The sequence below is a fragment of the Myiozetetes cayanensis genome, unplaced genomic scaffold (assembly GCF_022539395.1).
Source record: "Myiozetetes cayanensis isolate MyiCay16 unplaced genomic scaffold, myiCay2020 scf13, whole genome shotgun sequence".
In the NCBI taxonomy this organism is placed as follows: domain Eukaryota; kingdom Metazoa; phylum Chordata; class Aves; order Passeriformes; family Tyrannidae; genus Myiozetetes; species Myiozetetes cayanensis.
Window position 1 is genome coordinate 16,794,542 of NW_026086937.1, and position 22,164 is coordinate 16,816,705.

Genomic DNA, 22,164 nt, shown 5'->3' on the forward strand with positions numbered 1-22,164 from the left:
ACAATCCATGAATTTTACTTTCAGACCCAGACTTAAATTAGTAAGTGCAATGTTAACCATTTGCTAAGACCTGGCTGTATTGTAAATATTCCTTTAACAGTGTGTGGTCTTTAACAGTGTGAGGTCCTTACAACTGGAAAAAGGACTGCAGTTCCCATCACCTTAAAGGAACAGCTAAGGGTCATGTTGTTCCCTAATTTGTTACACCATTAGATTGAAATGACTGTACTGTTTATGCACTACTCTGTTACAGATTTTATTCAGTGAATTTTGAAGATACTAACATTTCATATGTTAACACTTAACCTCAACACTGCCAGTGGTACCATGGCTAAACATTTCCTTAAATAGCCAGACAAACTTCAGAACTGAATACGATACCGAAGATTTCCCAGCTGATGCGCAGGGTTGAGAGGAGAGATAAAACCTTGCAAAGCATCCATGAAGTCTGGCCGTCTCATCTGTTCAACCAGGAACTTCATCTGTACCTGATAAATAATCACATTTCACAAACTGAAACCTTTAACTTTAGTTCTGGTGCCTGAAGAGGTAGACAATGGCATTGCACAGAAAATATTACAGCTCCTAGGATAAATCTGAATCTACTGAAGTTGGCATTAACACTTCCCTAGTTAATCACACAGAACAGTTCTAAGTAGTTCCTATGACAAAACAGCAACAGTTTTGATACATGGATGGATGATAATACCTTCTGGGTCTCATCTTTTTTCTCCTGCTTGAGAATATCTGTGAGGTTGATCAACTTCTCCATAGCCTCCACCTGCCTGCTCAGATGCTTTAGGTACATTCCACACGCTCGACAGTAGGACTCCAGAAGTAACCCAAACCTCTGACTGACAGTTTTATTGTGCATTTCAGACCTACAAAGAGAGGAAGAACAGTTGCAGCTTAGAGACAAGACCACTTTGAGGTGCCAAAAATGAAGCTATACTTGTAACATCTTCGTACAGTCCTAAAATACATCCTCTCAAACAAGTTAACCAGGCAACTTATTCCCTTGTCCTTGATGGTTACCAAGGAAAGCAGAAAACTGAAAGCACAAAGATGCCTTGCTGCTATTTCTGTGTCTGATCACACCAGCTCAGAGCAGCATTTTTAGGTGAGACTGAGCTACAGCCCTGTGTGTTACAGACTGATCTATACTCAGTCTTCTCAACACCAGGAATAACAAAAGCCCATGTCATATTCAGTAAGGAAGAACACTGAGATATTTGGGCTATCAAGCTCTATAATAAGCCTGTAATAGGCAAAGAAAAATAGTTTTTAGTAAGCTTTTTCAAAGCTTTATCTGGTCACGTTGGGTGGCTTCCATTAAGCCTCATAGATTTGCAAAATTTTCTGGAAAAAGCAGGTGGGGGATTGGGCAGCTAAAAATGAGAGAGGCTTTCAGCAGTCTCAGACTACCTTGTTTCTACAATAATCATCATTAGGCAAAAAGAAGGACATGCCTAAGTATCTATTATTAACTAGCTTTTGAAACTGCAAGGCATGATTTCTATCACCAAACTCTGCATTCAAACTCTTAACCAATATAAACCCATTTTTATTTTGAGTGGTAATATTTTCTTAAGAATGGACACTTAGTATGCCAAGCCTTTAGAACAACTAATTGTTTGTTTACAGCTAATACGAACCCCACCACCCCTTAACATGACATTAGGCTTACTTCAGATGCCAAAAGAAGAAGTGTCCTATCCTTTGATTGGTCAGTGCTTTCTTGAGTAAAAATCTCACAAGCTGATTATCTAAATACTGTTCGTATTTCAGAACCTAGTCAAGGATAAAGAGAAGATTAAAATCATCATCTGCAGTTATTATTTCTACGAACAATATACAGATTAAAGACAGTTAAATAAAAAGCAATCTATGTTTTACATTAATTTCTGTAGAATGACTGATCTTGGTCAGTACTTAATACTTGCATGTATTAGAATTTGAACAATATATGGTAACTGTGCACTGGCTGTCTCTATTTCAGGAACTTACTATCTGATGCTTCCTTTACTGTTACCAAATATTTTAGCCTCAACTTGCTCAAAATTTTGAGAAGATGCTTCTGCTCATACTTTCCCATATGTTAGGGCAGCTGAAATAGCTGCCTGTTCCAGTTGGTAGAACAGTTTTGCATCTCTGCAAAATTCTGGCATTCAGTATCAACAAGCAAAACCACAGCACTACAGAAAATAAACTACATTTCATCTTCTCCTGAATAATCCACAAAGCAAACAGATATTTTTGCTGACCTATTTATCACAACATCTTAACTTTTGTTGTATTTTAAGCCTCTGTGATCGCTGAATACGCACAAGGCAACAAACACACTAGAATATGTTATATACCTGTACCAGCTGGATTAGATACTGAGACAGTTTGTCATCTGTCAGGGACTTCTCCAGGCACCGAACTGCAAAAGCTCGCACCATTGGATCTGGATAATTACAGTCCAAGAGCTCCATTGCTTGCTCTGGCTTGATTGAAGGCCAATCTTTTACCAAACAGTACATCTGTGGACAAGAAGTCCAAGCACATTACAGGTTTGCACTGGTTAGGAAGAAGTTGTAATACAGAGCCATTGGCAGGTGTTGTCAGACACAAACTGCATCTGAGTCAAACCAATTTACCTCCTTGTCCTCTCAATCAGCAATTTGATATTAGCTGCCAGTTGACTTTGTTGTTTTATCCACTACAAAAAGGATGAAAACAAAACCTCACATTTAACTGCAACTGACAAGTTGGCATCAGTAAGAGGGATTCAAGTAATGCCAACCAGGAGAAAATCTTAAGACTCAGGCTGAGCTAAAGAACAAGAACTCTGGACCAGAGGCATCTGTCAATTATAGTGGCAACTTGTACCATCCAAGTTTTCATTCAATGTATCATGCACACATAACGTGTTTTTAACTTCTAGGAGTTTTCTTTAAAATAGCATATTTTAAAGCTTCTTCAAAACTTGAAACTTATTCAGTGATTTAAGTTACCTGGGCCACTTCATCTCTAGAGTTCCATTTAACAGACAAAAGTAACTTGGGCAGAATTTCTGGAGTATTCACACAATAGTGTCTGTGAAAGAGAAAAACATTGCATGTAAAACCCATCACTTTTGCTTCAATAACCACCTACTATGTCCCCACAGCCTTGCACCTTTTTCTTCCTTTGTCAGCAGAATCCCATGGATACCATGATGAGATCCATGCATGCAGGTGAGACTGCAGCAACAGGGACAATGTGAACTCATTCAGCAACTGACTTTTCTCCACTGGCAAGACATACAATGCAGAACATTTTGCAAGCCTTGTCTAAAACACCGACTCCACAGTACGGAGGAAAAGGGAGCAAAACCCAATATAATCATGACAAATTTCGAGGGAATGGGGTGAAGTCTGGTTATACCAACAAGGGTTTTTCTTTTGTTTGGTTTTTGATTTCCAGTACCTGTGTCTCCAGAGGAAGTCCTTCTCTTGCTCAGTGATTTCAGACAGAGGGTCTCGTGTACAGATGGCTCGCAACTGCTCCTTGTCACTCTCTGTCAATTCGCTGTCTCTGGCTATTCTGTTACTCTGCAGAGAGAAAGTGGTACATTAACCCTCCACACAATTCTTTCTGTTGCCATACAACACACAGGAAATACAGTATTTTAACATTTCAACTAAATCAGCGGTGTGGAGAAATGGCAGCAGCTGGCATCTGATGAACAACATAATGCAGCACAAAATGAAACTGGTCATTTCTACCCCCAGCTTGACATTGCTGAGAGCTGCTGAAAGGAGGGAAAAAGATTCAGAACTAAAAAAGAAGGCTTTTCCATATTTAACCACTATGACCTTCTTCTATGGTGTTGCAAGGATTAGCACCAAAAAAAGACAAGATAGTAATCCGAGACCTTATTCTACTTCAGTTTGTTTTGTTTTTTTTTTTTCAATTGTAAAGTGTAAGTTGACCACTACTTTGCCAGTGAAGTGAGTTTATCCTCCTCATCATTTTTTATTTTTGCCTACAGATGAAAAAAAAATGAGTTGAGCATACACAAGCCCAGGTAATAGGCTGTGTTATAGCAAAGGACTGTTTTTTACCAAGAAGCCAGATGGCCTTAAACATTTACTGAGAACCCTGCAGCACTGCTGCATAAACCACAGCAGATATGCTGCTCTACAACAGACTTCCTGCAGAGTATCAAGAGAAATCAAATGCCTACAGCCTGATGTTCAAGATATGTTGATATGTTATAAATATCACCAGAATTCCCAAACTGGATGCTCACTACCACCTACGCAGTTTTTGGCACAGAGAAACTTTCCACCACGAGACTCTTCTTCACAGAGACCATGGAGCTCTCTTGGGGAAACTCTCAAGCCTTTGAATCAGCCTCCAGAAGAAAATGTAAAACATACCAACTAATTTCACAGCCATGGCTTTAAATACAGGGAAAATTTAGCTTTGCCGCTTTTCTTTTTTTTTTAACTTCTTTTATTCATCCAACAAGTGCTTTGAAGAAAGCTCCAAACCTCACCAAAAAGCCAACTGTCGATGCCCAAGCTCCCTTCCTTGGAAGAGAAGAGATAGAGGACTGCACCCATGTGTATGCCAGTCAATTCCCTTAAAATTCCTTCTACTTATGGTTCATAACTAGCCCATAAAACAGATAGTAAAGAGTTTAAGCACCTCTGGGTTGCACAGGAAAGCCGACATGTAAACACAAAGAAACTGCAACAAAGAGAAACAGTAACACTGACGGAGAATCACAACTTTTGAAAAGTTAAACTCAGTAGCGTAGACACTTGAATTAGCAATACAAAAATGTCAAAAATGCCCTAACAGTTTGTACAATAAGACAGTTTCTCTTTGAAGTGTTTTGGTTGGTGAGTGAAGCATTAGGTCAGTTTACTGGTAATATAAAGAAGGGAGAATATATTACCCACTTTACTAAACACTCAACAAAAAATTGGTTACTCGATTTTACAATAAGTCAGGGCATAAAAGAAAAAATTTTTATCAGTAACACACTGAGTAAAATAAAGTAGTAAATAATACTTTCCTATTTGAGTAGCTGATCTTGGAAGGGGGGTTTGCCTCACCTGCCCTGCGTAGCTGTAGTTGAATCCCAATTCCCGTGATATTGTCCAGTTGGCGTGTTCTTCTATCACTGCCATATCTGGAAACTTCACAGGATTGCTGAACCAATCAAACTCCAGCTCTAAACATGGGGTTTCCTGTGCAAAGGGAATTCAAATTATTTTTTCTGTTGAATGACACTTCTTAGAATACAGCATATTTTGAAAATAACCTCTTAAGGAGGAAGCTGGCATGCAAATACCTTATTTGGATTTGATCCAGTAACACCAATAGGATTCAACAAATCCTCCAGCCCATGAGGTACTGCCCAGAGATTCAAAGCCATTTTCCCAGATACAAGAGTGTCTGTGTAATCGAACATGTTTATATTTCCCCAAGCCAATGGACAGTGCTCCTTAAAGAGATTAAAATATGATTTTTTTTCAGTGTCATCTATGAATTACTGCAGAGTGAGTCAGAAGAAACAATATATTCCTCCCAGATCAAGGTGTTACGTTCCCAGATTAGCAGAAAGCAGGTTGTGGAAGCTGAATTGTATTTTTCTCTGAGTGACTGTCACAGCAGTCATTTTACAAAATTATATAAAATGAATTGCAAACACATGCTAACACCTTCCCCACACCAGAACAAGTCAAGATGATATAGAAAGTTTTTTCGACACAGAGAGACTTTTTACCAAGGCCTGTGGTGAAAGAACAAGGGACAACAGTTTTAAACTGAAAGCCAATAGTTTTAGATTAGGCAAAAGAAATATTTTATTTTTTTTTTATTATAAGGGTGGTCAGGCACTAGCACAGGTTGCCCTGAGAAGCTGTGGATGCTTCATCCCTGGAAGTATCCAAGGCAAAACTCCCCTATATAGTACCTGTGACACACATTCAAACCCAGAATGTAATGATGCTGGTGGCTAGAATTAGTTGGCTCAGAATGTTGCAAGTAGAGTCTTAAAAAGTACTATTTGACATCTTGCATCATATGATAAAGGAACACAGAATTTCTTTACTTGAAAATTCAACTCTAAAAGTGTAAATATTGTCCTTTAAAAATAAATAGGTTAGTAACATGGGTCCAGAAAATTAAGTTTAAAACCATTTCCACTTCAAAACACTAACACTGGTGTTTGTGTCTGGCAATGCAGCATACACATGATTTACAGTGCTCAATTGGTAAGTTTTTTCTGTGTAGTTTAATTTCCAAACACAAAAATAGTGGTAGCCTGAATAAGACACAAGGAAAAAAAAACCTCAGCCTATTTTAAGCAGATTCAAATCAAACAGTGCACTAAGAGTCCTTGCCAGGACAGCATTTACCACATGTTTTTCCCAAACTCGATTTAAGTAGCTTTTGCTCATTAGTGCATTAAATCCATCAAGTATTTTACCTCCTTCGCTCCCTTCCGGCCTTTAACAGAGCAGATCGAGAGGCAGAGCCGAGCAGCACGTGGGAGATCAGGAATGTACATGTCATACAACAGCCATTCATTCCATCTGGGAGATTCAGAAAGCAGAATTAAACCAGGTTAAAGGAGGGCACATATTGCTACACTGATGTAAGGTTTAGCCCGTGAAATATTTTTCACTTCAGGGAAAAAAAGAAACCAGGGAAAAAATGTGGCACAGCTTTCAGAACTGAATTAAATTTGAACTGCTGAAAAAGATAACTGCAAGATGGGGATGTAACATGGAAACCCAAATCAATATTCCTAACTCAAATATTATTTTATTTACTATAGTAATAACAGCACAGATTGGTTCTATGGGAATAGTTTGGTTTTGTTTTCATTAGCTTCTCTAAGTAGAATTTAGCTCTCAGTTGGAAGAACTGTGCTTTTGAAGAGGAACTTCTGAATACAGTTTCTTCTCCTAAGCAGATTGTCATGTTGAATTTTCTCAGCTGAAAAAGGCAGCAGTTTCCAAGGACAGCATTAATTTTTTCAATGTGTCTGTAGCTACTAAAAGCAGTTTTACACAGAAATAACTGTGAAAGCCTTTCTCTAAGAATGAAGAAATTGGAAGATAAACTTCAAATTGCTTTTCTTATGTGTTCATTTCATAAAATACAGAGCTGTGTGATTATATCCATGTTTTTAAGTCATAACCTTCAACACCTTTCCCAGATTTTCTCTCTGAAACAGTTTAAACTATCAGTTCAAGTACAGCTATATTCAGGGCAACTCAGAAGGAGAGTCTATTTTTCAACAACTATGTATATTATTAGCCCTCTAATTATAAAACCCTCTAATCATATTCATAGAAAACGTACAGATAAAAATGAAAGTTTCAAAGTTTATTAACAAAGACATGAAGTCAGAAAATGCAAGTCAAGAATTACTTCTGCACACACACTTTGCATCTAATCCTAGCAGATGCTGGAATTTCACACCTCCCCATTAGCTGAAGTTATGAGAACAGGCAGCTAAAAGATGTCTTCAGTGTTTACACATAAAAATTGGGTTTTGCCCTTGTGAGTTCAGGTGATTTATTTTTCCAGATAATATTGACAGTACGTCAAACACCCTGGAAAATCAGCCCAGCTCTGGCAGTCACTTCCATGTTAGCAGGTTGAGAGATGCCCATCTCTCCACATCCATGTGGCTCCCCTTTGGAACACGCTGTGCAACCCTCCCCAGCACCAATCTGCAGGCTGCACGACATCACACTGCCTCATGCTGAAAGTGTTTAACTTACCTGGGATTAGAACAAGGTACCCTCTGAGTATTCACATTGTCACACAAAGGTTCCCCACCATGGTAGATACCTGTTCTAACATAGATCTGAAAACAACATCCATATTAGTACTGCCTCTGAAATGTTGCTATAAACAAATTTTTGCACTGCTGTCAACACATACCATGATTACAACTCATTATCCTTTCATTTTCAGCAAGTGCAAACCAAAAACAAAACTGAAAACCAAACAGCCCCATCAATCTCCAACCCAAATTAATTTGTGCTCTGTCAGGTGTGAAGCCCAGTACATAAGCAACACCTTCTAGAAAAAGCATTTTGGTATTTTTCCTTATTAATTGCAAAACTAGACCTTAAATAATAAAGCAACCAACTTGAAATGAACACTAAAAAAAAAACCAACCCTGGAATTTATTCTCAATTCTCCCTGTGCCAAGGTACAGTGAAAGAAAAGACCACACAAATTCTGAGGAAAGAGAGCCAGGGTTGCAGATGTCTTCAATGGGATTGAACCCTCCACCTGCCTTTTCTGCCTTATCACCCCACACCTCTCTTCTCATAAACACAGACAGCAGCACATTATCCAGCATCCCCTAACTAAAAGTAACGTCAATTACTCTAACACATTCTTAAACATAGCTATTTAGAAGCAAAATGGGTTTTCTTTTTCTATCCAATACATACTTTGCTGAAGGGAACTATGCAAACTGAATCCTGCTCCTCCCAGGGCTAATTACCACAACTGGCCCTTTTTAAGCAGTATACAAGTTTCCATATGCTGAAACATGGATGTATTCTTTAGAATTGAGTACTTCAACTTAAATAAAAAGTGGTATAATTTTCTAACATGTTAAATATCTCTTGTTTTCCAGTGTCAACGCAGAACCGAAAACTCCGGAGGGAAACCATGAGTTGCTGCAAATCATGTGATGCCTTACCTTGTCTATGTCTCTAATGTTCACATTTACATAGGTTGCACAGAGGATTCTTATTCTGAGAGCACTGTTTATAGTCCAGAGGGATTTGGTTGTAGCCTCTCCGTTCATGTAGGGTGTAGCTGTGGAGATCCTCCTGGAGTAGGATGGCATTGTGAAGGTGTCCAGGGGCAGCTGGGTGTACAGGCTTTCCTTGGCCATCAGCATCAGGTTGGGCATCCGACCCAGCATTATGCAGCTTCTTATGTACTGCAGCAAAACAAAACCAAAATGCTGTTACGTTTTAAACCTCCACACTCCTGGTGATTTAAACCTATTCAGGGAATCAGAAAAGTAAAAGCGTATTTAAAGAGCTTGTCATGTCCCTGTGTGCACACCCTTTAAAACGTTCATAGTTACAATATCCAAAAGTTTCGATACATGCTGGGTAGGGTTGCACAGCTGCACTTGATACAGATTTTGTGATACAAACAATGTTACAACAAGAGGTTGAACTGATCAGAGGGAACAGAGCTGACAAAAAGACCAGCCAGGTTTCTTGTAGGGTTCTTTAGCTCCGATGCAGCGCAGCACAAAGCAGATGGATTCGAGCTGTCCCTGGAAGCAGCTGAGCTGTTTTTGAACAGCGAGGGCTGTCCCATCCCTAGCACAGGTGACTGGTACTCCTGGTCACAGGCAGCAGCTCGAGGCAAACAGCAGACAGTCATTTTTGGTTCAGCTGTGCTTATTACCTTACACTCAGCACTGATCCTCACAGACTCTGCTCCTGACACACTTCAGCTGTAAGGCTGTTGGTGTCCAGTCAGGTCTGAGTGCTGAGAGTATTTAGTCTGGCAACAGTACCACAAAACACAGTGTTAATGCAGGTCCAGCCCCGGAGTTAATGAGCAGGCTCTGCCGCGGCACAGCAAAGGCAAACCAGATGCTTCTGAGGAAGCCACGCTAGATCAAATAGGTCTGGTGTTTGATCTTAAGATGACTCTACAGAATTATTCATGTATGCCTGCACTTGTTCCCCAGCTCCCATAGTACAGAGCTGCTTTTCCCATTACTCAGGATCCCCCACCCCTCCTTCTCTCCTCCACTGCTCTGAAGATCAGACTGTCAACCATTTTAGCCGAAGGAATGGAAGCTGTTTATTACAACAATTCATTCCTCAGAGAGGAAGCAGCAGCAGTCTGTCAGGAAATCTACAGGGTGACATTGTTGTCTGTTCCAGAGAGGGCTGCTCAGATGCTCTTCTGTCAAATGTTTTGTCTCACACTCCCAGCACTAACAAAACCCAGGCAGCGAAGGACAGACAGACACAAGCAAGGCTTAGCAATGATTTCTGTGGTGCTGGAGGTTTACAATTTTTATCTTATTAAAGGAGTGATAAAGATATAAGTCACAGGAAAAGAGAGTTTTTTCTTTTTTTCCACCCCTTTAGGACAAGATTTACGGTAGCAACAGTTGCCTCATAATTTACAATCTGACTGAACTTCCTTTTGTGTTGCATTAGCACCATTCAAATCTAACTCATCTCTTGCCATCAAAAATCTAGGATATTTCTGAAAGTACCTACCATTGATTTATCACTACTGTCACAGTTAAGAAAGAAGAAGAAAAATTGCACTAGTGACACAAATTCTAGTTTAAATTACATTTTCTCCCCACGCTCTTCTGAAGCACATAAAGCAACAAATATGCACACTACACACATGCATCAGTCAATTTGTTTAAAGGGGCATATACACTGTTACTTCCTTTGTCTTGGATTAATTTAATGAAAAAGCCAGACCTAAAATTGACCCCATTTCTCCCCACAAATTCAGACTATTTTAGTGCAGTTCCAAACACATCCTTTATGTTCCTTACCTTGTACTGGCTCAGTGGACATTTTTCTAGCAAGTATTCATCGCAGCCACACACTTTTAAAATGTATTTGCCCTGGTACTCCAAGACACAAAGTTTCAGTTGTTCAGATGACAGCAACATGCTTCGTGTTTTCTTCCTAATTGCTTCAGCAATAACTTGCTCAGGCACACAGTCATGGTTGATTTTTAAGGTGTATTTCTGCTTATCATTGTTTGGTGACACTATTACCCATATCACCACTATAATTTGCCCTAGAATAAATGTAAAATCACGTTAGGTCTATCTTTTTAATGCAGTTTAATAACAAAAAGCACAAACTTCCCCCCCCCCCAAAAAAAACCCCAAACGAAACAACTCCCACCCCTTCCCCAACACAGAGAACTGTTTTCAGTATTAAAAAAAGATGTAAACAAGATTCATAGTCCAAACTGACAGAGCGTTTATAACTTCTGCAAGGAACTGGGTGAGATCAGTTTATTTTTGACTCTAGTGTAAATTCAAACTTTTAGCCCTGAGGTTAAGAATGTTTTTATTAACTGAATACTACTGACTATTTGGCCTTGAAGAAAACAGCAGTAACTCACTCATATTTCAGGACTGCAAGATAACTCACTGATCCAGCGTGATTTAATTCCAGAGTTCTGAATGCCATAGAAAACTGCAAAACCCATTAAAAAGTCACCTGTATTTACCGAGTTATATTTCAGGATTTATTTATCAGAATAGCAAAAAGTGTAATTTTAATTATTGTTTTGAACCCTCACTCTATCAGGAAAATTATTCTGAAGCACTTAAGGTGTAAGGGTTTGCTAGAGTGTACTAAATACAGTACGTAAAACAGTGATTTACCTAAGTCACCAGCTGTGCTCTTTGATCTCAAACACTGAAAATACATTTGTTTCTACTCTGAATATTGATCTTACCTTTGTCTAGTTTATTGTATATGTGTTTGGGTAGTTCAGCTGAAGACTCTACGTTTGGAGGGTAGACGTACAGTGCTCTGCTGTGCGGTGCATTGGCATCTCGAAGATCCACTGCTTCTTTACAAACATTGAGAATGTTTCTCCTGAAGTCTTGTACTTCTGGATCCTTGACCATGTCGAATTCACAGACAGGCATGCCAATAGCAAAACCTGCAGCGTGGAAGCAGCACGAGGAAATAATTGTAACTGACAATTACACCTAAAGATTCCTTCTATCAGTCACAAAAAAAGCAAGTTTTAAGTAAAACACAGCATAAACTATGTTTGTTAAACTGGTTTCTCCTTGTATACTTAATTGCTTTACATCATTCAAAAACCACACAATTCTAAAGTTAACTGCACTCAGCAGACACAGAAAAGGTTGGAAAACAGGTGCCCATTCCCTAAAGATCCTGGAAGCCTTAAATCACTGTTCTCACAGCTGACATTCCTCCTGGAGGAAAAAGACCAGTACTGAACTTCCTTTGAAGTCAGCACAAAGTTTCCTAAGGGGACCAGAGGAGCTGAGACACCTGATTTTTTGTAAAACCCTGGCAGGATTGTTGGTAGCTATTAGGACCATAATCAACTGTGCTTACAACTGAACGACAGCTATTAATATTTTTGTTTAATGACCTACATTATTTAAGACACACAACAAGCACTCCAAGAGATACTGAACTTGAGCTCTTTGGCAAAGATTCATGCAATAACAGTCCACTTCTCTCGGGTCCTCAGTCTCAGATGTAATTCCATTTGCTTTAATGAGATTACTTGGATATATCATTATTTATGCATGAATGTTCAAATGGAAACTTTCAATTGTGGCATAGCAGGGTTCCCTGACCACCCCTCTCCCCTGGTCCTGAGCAGGTTGAGCTTTAAAAAACAGAAGCAGTTTACTTATGATGCATTCACAACCATTAAATAATTTAACAATTAGGAGCACCCCAGAACAAGTATTTCCAGTTGACAAGTCTCTACCACTGCAGTACACACTTGTTAGCAATGAAACGGGAGTGGGGATGTTTGCACTGCCTGAATAACCAAGATGCTGGAATATAAGCCAGTCTGCCAGTGCTTCCTCAGTGGATTGTGGAAAACAATAAGCTACTCCAGAGATTATTCAAAACATCACAATTTGTCTCCCCTCTGCCTCTCCAAACACCTCAGGTGTTTCCCTCCTCTTTCCATGCTCTTTTGTCCGAAGGGGAAAAGGGAAGGCAAACCCAACTAATTTCTGAAATTTCACTTTCTAAGCAATCCAGAGCAAATGTGTTATTGCAGATGTGGTTTAAGATTTGTAGTTACATCCAGAATTGACAATTCTGTAAACTTCAAGACAAATTATGACTGACTTCCCAAAACATAGAACAGGCTTTGCTCTGGAATAATGCAAAATCCTGCTAATAAGAGACAAGCAAAAAAGACATCCTCTAACCCACAAGCAAGGACAAATATGTTTTACAAAGCCAAGGCTTTAGATGTGAATGAATCAGAACAGCAAAAGGAGTTTAACTTACAGTTTACAAATATTGGCTTTACTATGATCAGCATCCTTGCACATTTGATGCAACAACTGACAGTTACAAAATGCAAAAGTGACAAACACAACCCATCTCAGTCCTTTATCTTTTGAGGAGGAGAAGTCAGTTAAACAGGTTAGCTATGTTTAAATAAAATATAATCTCACCTATTTCTCTATTAAGAATCTTTTCTTCTCTGTTACCTACTGGTTCAATAACTTTTAAAAAAGGCTGAAACAGTCGCAGGTCACAAAGTCTCCGCGTTTCATCAAAAAATTCTTCTCTTTCCGCTTCTTGCGTAACACTTACAAAAATGTAAGAAGATTCGTCCTGAAGGAGCTGATAGAGAGGGTATTTCCTTGCTTCTTTAAAGAGTTCATGTTTAATAGTCAGTAAGGTGGCCTCACGGAGGCATTCTAGTGTCACTATCATTCCATTTGGGAGGAGGCATTCCACAAGGATCCTCGGGGGCATCAAGTGGATGCCCCATAGTTCACCAGATGACGGCCGCGGAGGCATTTTTAAGTCTTGAGATAACTTTGTACTCCCAGCTCTTCAAGCAGTGATTCGTACGTGCAAGCCTGAGGGAAAATCAGAAATCTGAGTATTAAAATTTAAAATACAGACATCGCCAGGAATCGCAGATAAAATTCTTCGAACACCGCTTATAATTACAGATGAATATTCATGGCTATATTTCACGTTCACAAAAAAAAGGGTTGATAAAATTGATGCCTAAGGAACTTGTATTTTATCTAAATATCTATTCAAACAGAACAGTTAATAGCAGAATCATATTAGTTTGGGAAAAATGCCAATATATATATACAGTCTTAAAAATAGAGTGTGTGGGGGTTTTTTTACCTGAAAGATGAAAATATCCAATATTCAAATTATTACAGAAATTTTTAAACAAACCTCAAACCCAGTTCTTCACATTTTAATTTGTAAAGAGAAACGTATTATCATTTGGATGATACAAACCATCGGCTTTGTTAAGTTTAGCCAAAACCGATGCTTCCATACTTCTTTTTTAAACTTTTTTCTCATCTCAAACCTCCAAAGTATTCAAACAACACCAACATAATAGTTATAAATATTTACTAAAACCTCTAAGCTTGAATTTAAGAACCCATGTACACACAAGATTGGCTGTAGCTTTTTTAGATCAGTATAAGCTACTTATTGCAACAAAACCATGAATGAGACAGAAGAACTGAGCTCCATTAACACTTTTTAGTTGGGCTCACTTCATTTAGCATCGATTCCCTGTTCTCGTTCCCTTTGGCAGCTGCACGAATGCCTTTGCCAAGCCAAAGGAAAGGAGGGGAACACGTGGCTGACCTTCCAGCTGTGCTGCTCATGCCCCCTAGAGCAGCTACACGAAAAACGGTATCTGGGCAGAGCAGAGATGTCTCACAGCCCAGGGGCCAAGGGCAGACGCCAAAAAAAAGAGCAGAACCACCAGGCAGGCACACAGTGATACTTCACCAATAAACACTCGCAATCACTACCTATTTTTAATGTCCTTAACCTGAGGTAACATTTGTGTATTTGCAAAAGAAATCCATCAAGAACTGCAGAGTTTCTTCAGGATGTTTTCACGCACAAACTGTTGGCATCCTGGGACAAGAGTGAAGAACACTCCATGCTGCAAAATATTTGCTCCTCTTTGTTCTGAAGCCTGCTGCTTTCACCCAGTATCCCAGAATTTTGGTAACGAAACCAAGTTCCTTATCTTTGCATTCCTTGCTCTTAATTTTACAGAGATCCATCACAGAATCATTAAATGTTAAGGGTTGGAAGGGACCTTAAAGATCATCTCGTTCCAACCCCCTGCCATGTGCAGGGACACCTCCCACTACACCAGGTTGCTCAAGGCTTTGTCCAACTTGGCCCTGAACACTTCCAGGGATGGGGCATCCCCAGCTTCTCTGGGCAACCTGTGCCACTGCCTCACCACCCTCACAGTAAAGAATGTCTTTCTAATATCTATCTAGACTAAATTTCCCCTCTTTCAGTTTGTACTGCTCCTTGTCCCATCACTACAGTCACAAATCCTCTTCAGATTTCCCCTCTATCTTAATTTTCTTAATAACAGAAAGGAAGGGAAAGCCCCAAACCAACAGCTTCACATCACTTCTGTTTGACCAGCTTTCTGAAAGCTCTCACTGTGGAAAAGCAATGCTTGCCCCTTGCTCAGCAAATTTTTAAAATGTATATTTATATAAACATATATTGTGTATATACAAATAAAATTATAAATATATAAAAATTATATATAATTTTTTTTACATAAGTTAAAAAATAAAATAATGATCCTCACTTCTGCACTTCTATGTCTTGGTATTTATTTTCTGAAAAGTTTTCTTTCCAAGTACATCCAGTACCTGCTCTTGCCACACTTCAGTTCTTACAAAGACGCATTAGAATGAAAATGATGTTTTCCCAAATCCACTGCTTCCTAAGCAACTCTGAGTAGCAATAGGGTTGTCTTTTTTAATCCCTCCTTTGTAGTTGTAGTTTGGGCTTTTAAAAATATCCACACCAGTACTGAAGTGCCACTGCAGATTTAGAAAAATGCTTTTCCACTAACACCTCATGCATATTTAGAAAGGCTTGGCAAATGACTTCTTTTTCAAAGAGAGCTTAAAGAAGCTGTTTTATTTCCCTCACCATTGGAATAGCCTCAGTGAGCGGATGCTGAAATGGGAAGTTCTAAGCACACACAGTGTATTTAAAGAGGCAAGCTTGGGAAGCTTACCAATTACAAAACATTACCAGTGAACCCAAATAACACCATTTAGAGTAACTTGGAGGATTCCAAATTACCAATAACTATCCTAAGCTTACAGATAAGAAGAAGTACACAGGTTAAATGGCATCTGTTTGATCAGTCGAAGCACTAACAAGACTCCCTTTCCATTTCACTGCATCAAGTGCCATCAAACTACATTTCTTAATTACAAGCACAGGCAGAAACACATCACTGTTATGGCATAAACCAGCACAAAAACCCCAAACAAACAGAAATATGCAGTCATATGAACTTTTCCTGTCCACACACATACAATGGTAGTATAGAGGGACCACAGTCAAATTAAATATTTACAACACTTGACTGAGTTTATACCAGAAGTCTTTAAGTTCAGTTCCACAATCCTGCTGAGACTCCTCTGAACTGTAAAAGCCTATTTTCACTGCAAGAATGGTGGCTCGTTCCACTGTAATTTTTCCTTCCTCCCCACCAACAATTGCCAATGAAGAAACAGAGGCAGCAGTGGGAGACACACACATACACATATTAAACCCTTAGAGCCGAGTATCTCTTCAAAATAAATGTCAGCCCTGGCTTCTTTAATAATTCAAACGTTAAATGACAACTCTATACCATTTCTTCAAAAACTTGCCCACGGTCCAAAAACTGGCATCCCCAAAACCCACACTTTTACAGAGCAATTGCACAGAGACAGCAGCTTTTGTTTTAAGCTGGGATACAGACATGTGCTGGAAGGGTGCACACAGCCATTCTGTGTGCACATTCATCTCACTCGCACATGTAATCACGCCTCCAGGGTTTGGATTTGGAAAGCAAAAATGTAAACAGAAACAGTTCTGAAGTATAGCTGGCAGCTTGTGTTTCTGTGTACACTTTCAGATCTGGAAGGCTGCCTGGAATAAATAGAATCAATTATGTTCTTCGACAGTGAAAGGACTATAATTTTAAGGGAATTCTAGAGAGATGTTATTTAAGTCAAGCGAAGGGCACATGAAAACACTTCAAATGAACGCTACACCACACCTGCAGTCCCTGACCTTCCAAAAGCACTTTAAACGTTTTTCCCCTGCCAAAAGCTTTGGAACACCTGGGCTTGTGCAAAACACTTGGCACTGTCCAGCATCCTTGTCTCTAAACTGGACTCATGGATACGACGGATGGACTGCTCAGTGGATAAGGAATTGGCTGGATGGTCACACTCAGAGTTGGGGACAACGGCTCAGTGTCCAAGGGGAGCCCAGGGACAAGTGGCATCCTCAGGGAGATGGGCCTGGACAGGCTGGGGAGGTGAGACTGTGCAAATCCTGGGAACTGCAACAAAGCCACGTGCAAGTTGCTGCACCCGGGTCAGGGCATTTCCAAGCACAAACACAGGCCGGGAGGAGAATGGATGGAGAGCAGCCCACTGCCCTTGCTGAGCATCCAGCCTGGAAGTGATCAAGTTTTGAGATTCCGTTCAAAAAGAGTTAACATACATGATTAACAACACAGATTCCTACTTGCTCCCAGATACGCTTACCATATTAATGCTGATTTATATAATCTATTTTCTTATGGGATAGAAATTAGCTATCATCTGATATAAGTGATATAATCTCTTATTAAGAATAAGAGATTCCAAGTTTAGAAAATTTAGTTTTGGTAAACTATGACAGTTTCATCACCTCACAGGTAAAGAGACACTGTGCATGTCAATGGGCCAGTCTGTGGAAAAAAAAATTATAGTTCCCTTTAGGAGACATATAGCTAAGGCTCTGTCTCATCAGCACAAGCACCTACAGTTACTCTTCAGGTTCTAGGAGGAAATTTTTCCACCTCTGATGAACCAACTAGCAAGAAACCTAGCAAGCATAGAACGAAGCAAGAAATACACTGTGCTGTAACATTGTATTGAATGTATAAAGTATGGGATGCTTATGCAAAGAGGTGCACACATTCCAGTGACTGAGACCTGAGTAATTCTGCATTGCTGTAAACATCAGCTAGTGTTTCAAAACCCATTCAAAAGGCCAGACTAAACACTCAGTGCAATTTTATCAGTCCATATTTGAAACTGAATGAGTCATTCAGTAAACTGCTACACTTTAATTGAGGCCCATTAGTTTTTCCAGTCACAAGACAAATCCCATTACACTGTTTCTGTAGACAGGATGTAGCAATGTTTTATAATAATTTGTGGTATCTCTGGTATCAGAGAGCTGCTCATAAGGATTTGTGTCTAATTTGATTTCTTTTCCAGGCAGAAGTTTCCTCTAGAATCCCAGCTTTGCCTTAAGAAAAAGGCTTCTATTCATTGAACAACCTTGATTCTCTATCGAATAGACAGAATCAGGAACTTACAGGTATGACCCCCAAATAAGCTTTTATAGAATCTCCAAAACAAAAGCTGTGGGTTTGTGTAGATAAGAGTTCCTGGAAGAAGAATAACACTTTTCAGAATGCAAGAGACATTTCAACCTTCCGTAAGTGCCAGAACGCTTTATCCTCATCTTGAGACACATCAGGAACTCCAAAACATGAAGAAAACTGGGCAGAGTTGTCTGTCTAATTTAGCTGCTGTCCAAACCTGCTGTGTGGTGACAGTAAGACTGCCCCAGACTAGATATTTTCAGTACTGTCCTTTTGTTCTTCCTGCTTGCCAAGCTGGCACTTTTCCAAAATCCAGGAGGACTGGTACAAAGATGTCTGAAACTGTCCTCCATGAAAACATTATTACACACAGATTTAAATGGTAGAAATACTGCTTTGTTTAGAACAGAAAACAGAAGATGTGGCATTGCAGTCGTGTCTCATTTCTTACGTTTTACTTTCATCCCTATTTCCCAGAAAAGACGCAGATACACGGAATTGCTTATCTGATCACAAACAGCAGCTCGAGGGAAGTAAACAGAAGGGTTTAACACTGTCAAAAACATTTTAGCTATTAGTTTCCCTCTGAAACAGGCAAACAGCTCCAAACACCACCAATTTTATTTGTAGCTACCTACTTCTTCCCCCCTTCAAAAACAGGGCTGAGTACATCTGCCCTGCTCTAGAAGGAGCCAAAGTTATTGGTAGCATCTGTAGAATTACAGTACTGCAGAAATATAAGGTCATTCTTTCCTGTGAATGTAAAACCTCCCTGGAAATCAGTGAAAAGCAACTTCAGTTGAGTTAGATACAAGAACATGGTGCAACTATGTTGCAGAGCTGTTTTCTTTAAAGATATCTTGTGTCCAGGTTTTTTTGTTATTTTCAGAATACAATATTCCTGTAGGGACTTTCAGACACCACGAACAAAATTAATGGTGAGGTCATCCTTAAAAAAAAAAGAACTCACTATGAAGTGTTGCCCAAGATGTAATATGTGTTTTATGTTGCTGAATAAAACAAAGGTTCAAACAGCTGCGACAAAACCGAGATGAAGAGTTTAAAAGGATTTACTATTGCTGGAATAGTTTGTTTTCCCCTCCAAGAAAATCAAAAGAGCTTTGTGAACTCTTATTTTCAAATCCCCTTGCTCACCCTCCCCCACCCATGCAGGCATAGTGTTTACAGCTTCACTCAGTGTCTGGGAGCCATGAAAACAGGATCACGAGAAAGAAACATTCGCGAGTTGCTGGTGACCTCTGCAATTCCCACTACGACTGTGCTTTTCCCCCAGGGATCCCATGACATACCAAAGGCAGAATGTCTGTCCTAGAACATCTTCTTCCAGTTAAAGGCAGAATTAAACAAAGGAAAGCCCGGAATTAAATCTTCCTTTTTAGTCTGAAATCATTCAGTAATTCCATTTCAAGATCCACCTCAAAGGGCAGGACTTTGTTATTTATAGAGGACTAACAGTCATAAAGCACAACAAAGAATTAGAAAAGCAATGCATCTTCTCTTTATGCTTCACATATCTGCTTACTCATTACTTCAGCAATCAGCTTGGCTTGCTGTGTTGCAGGATGAGAATTTCTCTCCCACCTGGCTCTGGCCTGGTTGGAGCTGTTCCTCCACAGCGAGGTGTGAGCTCTGGAGCTCACTGAGCACCACTCGAAACTCTTTCAAGCTCTTTAAAAAAAAGCCTTAAAGTTTGGCAACAAAATCAGAGCAACGTGCTACTTTGTACCCACAGAAATAAGGTTTTCCTTTGATTACATATTTTCTTTAATACTCCATTTCATACGGCTGACAAACATTGTTTTAGGTGAACAGGAACAGAAGGAACATGAAGCAAAAGCACACCATGAACCATACTCTGCTCCTTGCTACAAATAGTAAAGATTTCAATGTCAGCTTTTGCATGCAGTTCTGCTTTTGGAAATCAGTGCAAAACGATGTAAACAAAAGATCACTCTAGAATGTAATTCATTAAGACAGATTTGAGAAGCAACAAATGCCGAACACATAACTAAAAATACAAAAAGTCCACCTTAAATAACGTTGTTTAGTTTTCTTTACATGTTTCTTCCCATCCTCCCACCTTCCTGGGATATTTGGACCGCAGACAGTAAACAGGATCTTTAAAAACAGGAAGTGCTGGCACAGGGACAAGGAATGGGAGCAGAGTCAATCCAGGTGTTCCGCGCCGCGGCCGAGCCCGGCTCTCCACGCGACGGGAGCAGCTGTGCAGCAGACCTGGGATGGGGCCTTCCCCAGCGCTGTCCTCCCCCGGGCATGTCACCTTGGCTCTCAGAAGTAACTCCCTCTGCTGCAGCGAGATAAACCTCCAGTTGCGCTGAGGAAGAGGAAAGATTTCCTCTCCCACTGTCCATACCCAGAAGGGCAGGGAAAGCACTGCAGTAAAACCCCGGAGGTACTACAGACCTCACACAGACCCCACTTGCCTCCCTAACACAAGCAACAGCAACAAGAGGGTTCAATCTACAGTGTTCACCTGACCAGCTCCTCTGGATGGAAAGCACAAAGAGCACTGTGTGTTCCTCAGAAAATGTGACTGAGGTTAGGCCCACTCCTGTTTACCAATTTACATTCATCTTTACACAAAATATTCACCCTGTGAGCCCTTTCTTTACTAAGAGGCATCTGAGAAAGACATCAGGCTCAGACTGACTTACAGTATCTCGTGTACTTCCCATGTAACATTTCTTAGGATAAAATCTGGCAGCAACTTTAAGTTGAGATAATGGTTTTCTGCTGTACTAAGTTACTCCAGACCCTGAAAGCAACTAATGTGTAAAAACAAAAAACTTCTGCACGGACTTACTGAATTCAGTTAGCAGAAACAATTATCTTTTATTTACTGGCAAACAGAGGATGGGATGCAACTTCACTTTTGTTAGGACATTTGTAAGGAACAATTGCCTCGGCAAAAGCTGTGGAAGTAGGCTGTTTTATTTTCCTCTTTGTTTGAGCTCCTAAACTGAAAAACAGACACAATACTTTCTCCACTGAGCTATTTCTTAGCTCCCTTTTCAAAACCATTTGTTGAGAGAAGGAAGTTTGTAGCAGGGTTAACACAAAGACACAGCCACTGTAATGAAAAAAAAAAATTCAATTCTGCAGCTAAATACACCAGTGCTATGAACAGCTGAAATTCAGATAGTTCGTAGGAAATTATCCGATACAAAGACACGTGGAATAAGATAGCAGGCAAACAAATCCAGTTCCTTGCAAACCCTGCCCTACAGAAGCTACACGAGCTGTAACCACAACTGGAAAACCCCACGGCTTTTCAAGAGCCAGTCAGAAACACTGAAATCTCACTCCCTAGCAAACTTGTTTGTGATACAGAGTCAATGGTGATTAACTAAATATTTATTTAGCAGTAGATGATAACCCTGCTGAAATGCAAGCAGCAACAGTTTTCCATAGAATATTATCAACAGACCTTTATTTACTCCAGCAACAGACGGAGACGGTCCTGCCTACCCCCCACACCAAGTGGGGAGACTCTTCAGCTGCAAAGCACTTGGCACCAGTGACTGCTCCTGTCAGGCTTCATCTCCCTAAAGGTCAGACATCCCACGGGTGTATTGCATCTAAGCACCAAGGAAAACTGGGCCTTCTACCTGACACCACACTGAAGACTGAATTCCTGATTTTGTAAGAGTATCTGACTACATCATGTATGTTAAAAACAAACCAAAATTTCATCAAAAACTTAGGGAGTTAATTCCTGTTCTCGCTGTTGACCCCAGAAGAACAGCCCTTTTTTCAGGTTCGATGCCACCATCACGATGCTCGAGACATTAATACATTTGTGTTCAACAAGTGCAAACAAACACGAGTCACTGTGACTGTGAATGTCACTAGGTCCTGAAGTACAAAACCAGCTCTGGTGAGCTGTGACAAACGGTTCTTCAGTGTCTTTGTCCAAATGTTTATCATTCCTGCACA

General features: G+C 39.9%; 1 protein-coding gene across 2 annotated transcripts in view; it reads right to left on the reverse strand.

The window, feature by feature from the left end:
- PIK3CA (phosphatidylinositol-4,5-bisphosphate 3-kinase catalytic subunit alpha) overlaps window positions 1-22,164 on the reverse strand; it is a 41,584-nt gene that overhangs the window by 11,523 nt on the left and 7,897 nt on the right. Inside the window, exons 1-15 of one of the 2 annotated variants that reach the window (XM_050307976.1) lie at window positions 20,237-20,388; window positions 13,226-13,639; window positions 11,494-11,703; window positions 10,571-10,821; window positions 8,717-8,962; window positions 7,779-7,864; window positions 6,473-6,578; window positions 5,333-5,485; window positions 5,094-5,228; window positions 3,454-3,578; window positions 3,000-3,081; window positions 2,361-2,525; window positions 1,688-1,791; window positions 710-881; window positions 382-488 (exon numbers count right to left, since the gene is read on the reverse strand). In XM_050307976.1, coding sequence (XP_050163933.1) covers window positions 382-488; window positions 710-881; window positions 1,688-1,791; window positions 2,361-2,525; window positions 3,000-3,081; window positions 3,454-3,578; window positions 5,094-5,228; window positions 5,333-5,485; window positions 6,473-6,578; window positions 7,779-7,864; window positions 8,717-8,962; window positions 10,571-10,821; window positions 11,494-11,703; window positions 13,226-13,577 — 2,294 coding nt within the window. In that variant the 5' untranslated portion in view covers window positions 13,578-13,639; window positions 20,237-20,388. Of the gene's footprint in view, window positions 1-381; window positions 489-709; window positions 882-1,687; window positions 1,792-2,360; window positions 2,526-2,999; window positions 3,082-3,453; window positions 3,579-5,093; window positions 5,229-5,332; window positions 5,486-6,472; window positions 6,579-7,778; window positions 7,865-8,716; window positions 8,963-10,570; window positions 10,822-11,493; window positions 11,704-13,225; window positions 13,640-20,236; window positions 20,389-22,164 lie in introns of those variants that run through there. The other variant, XM_050307977.1, reaches the window with a different exon arrangement.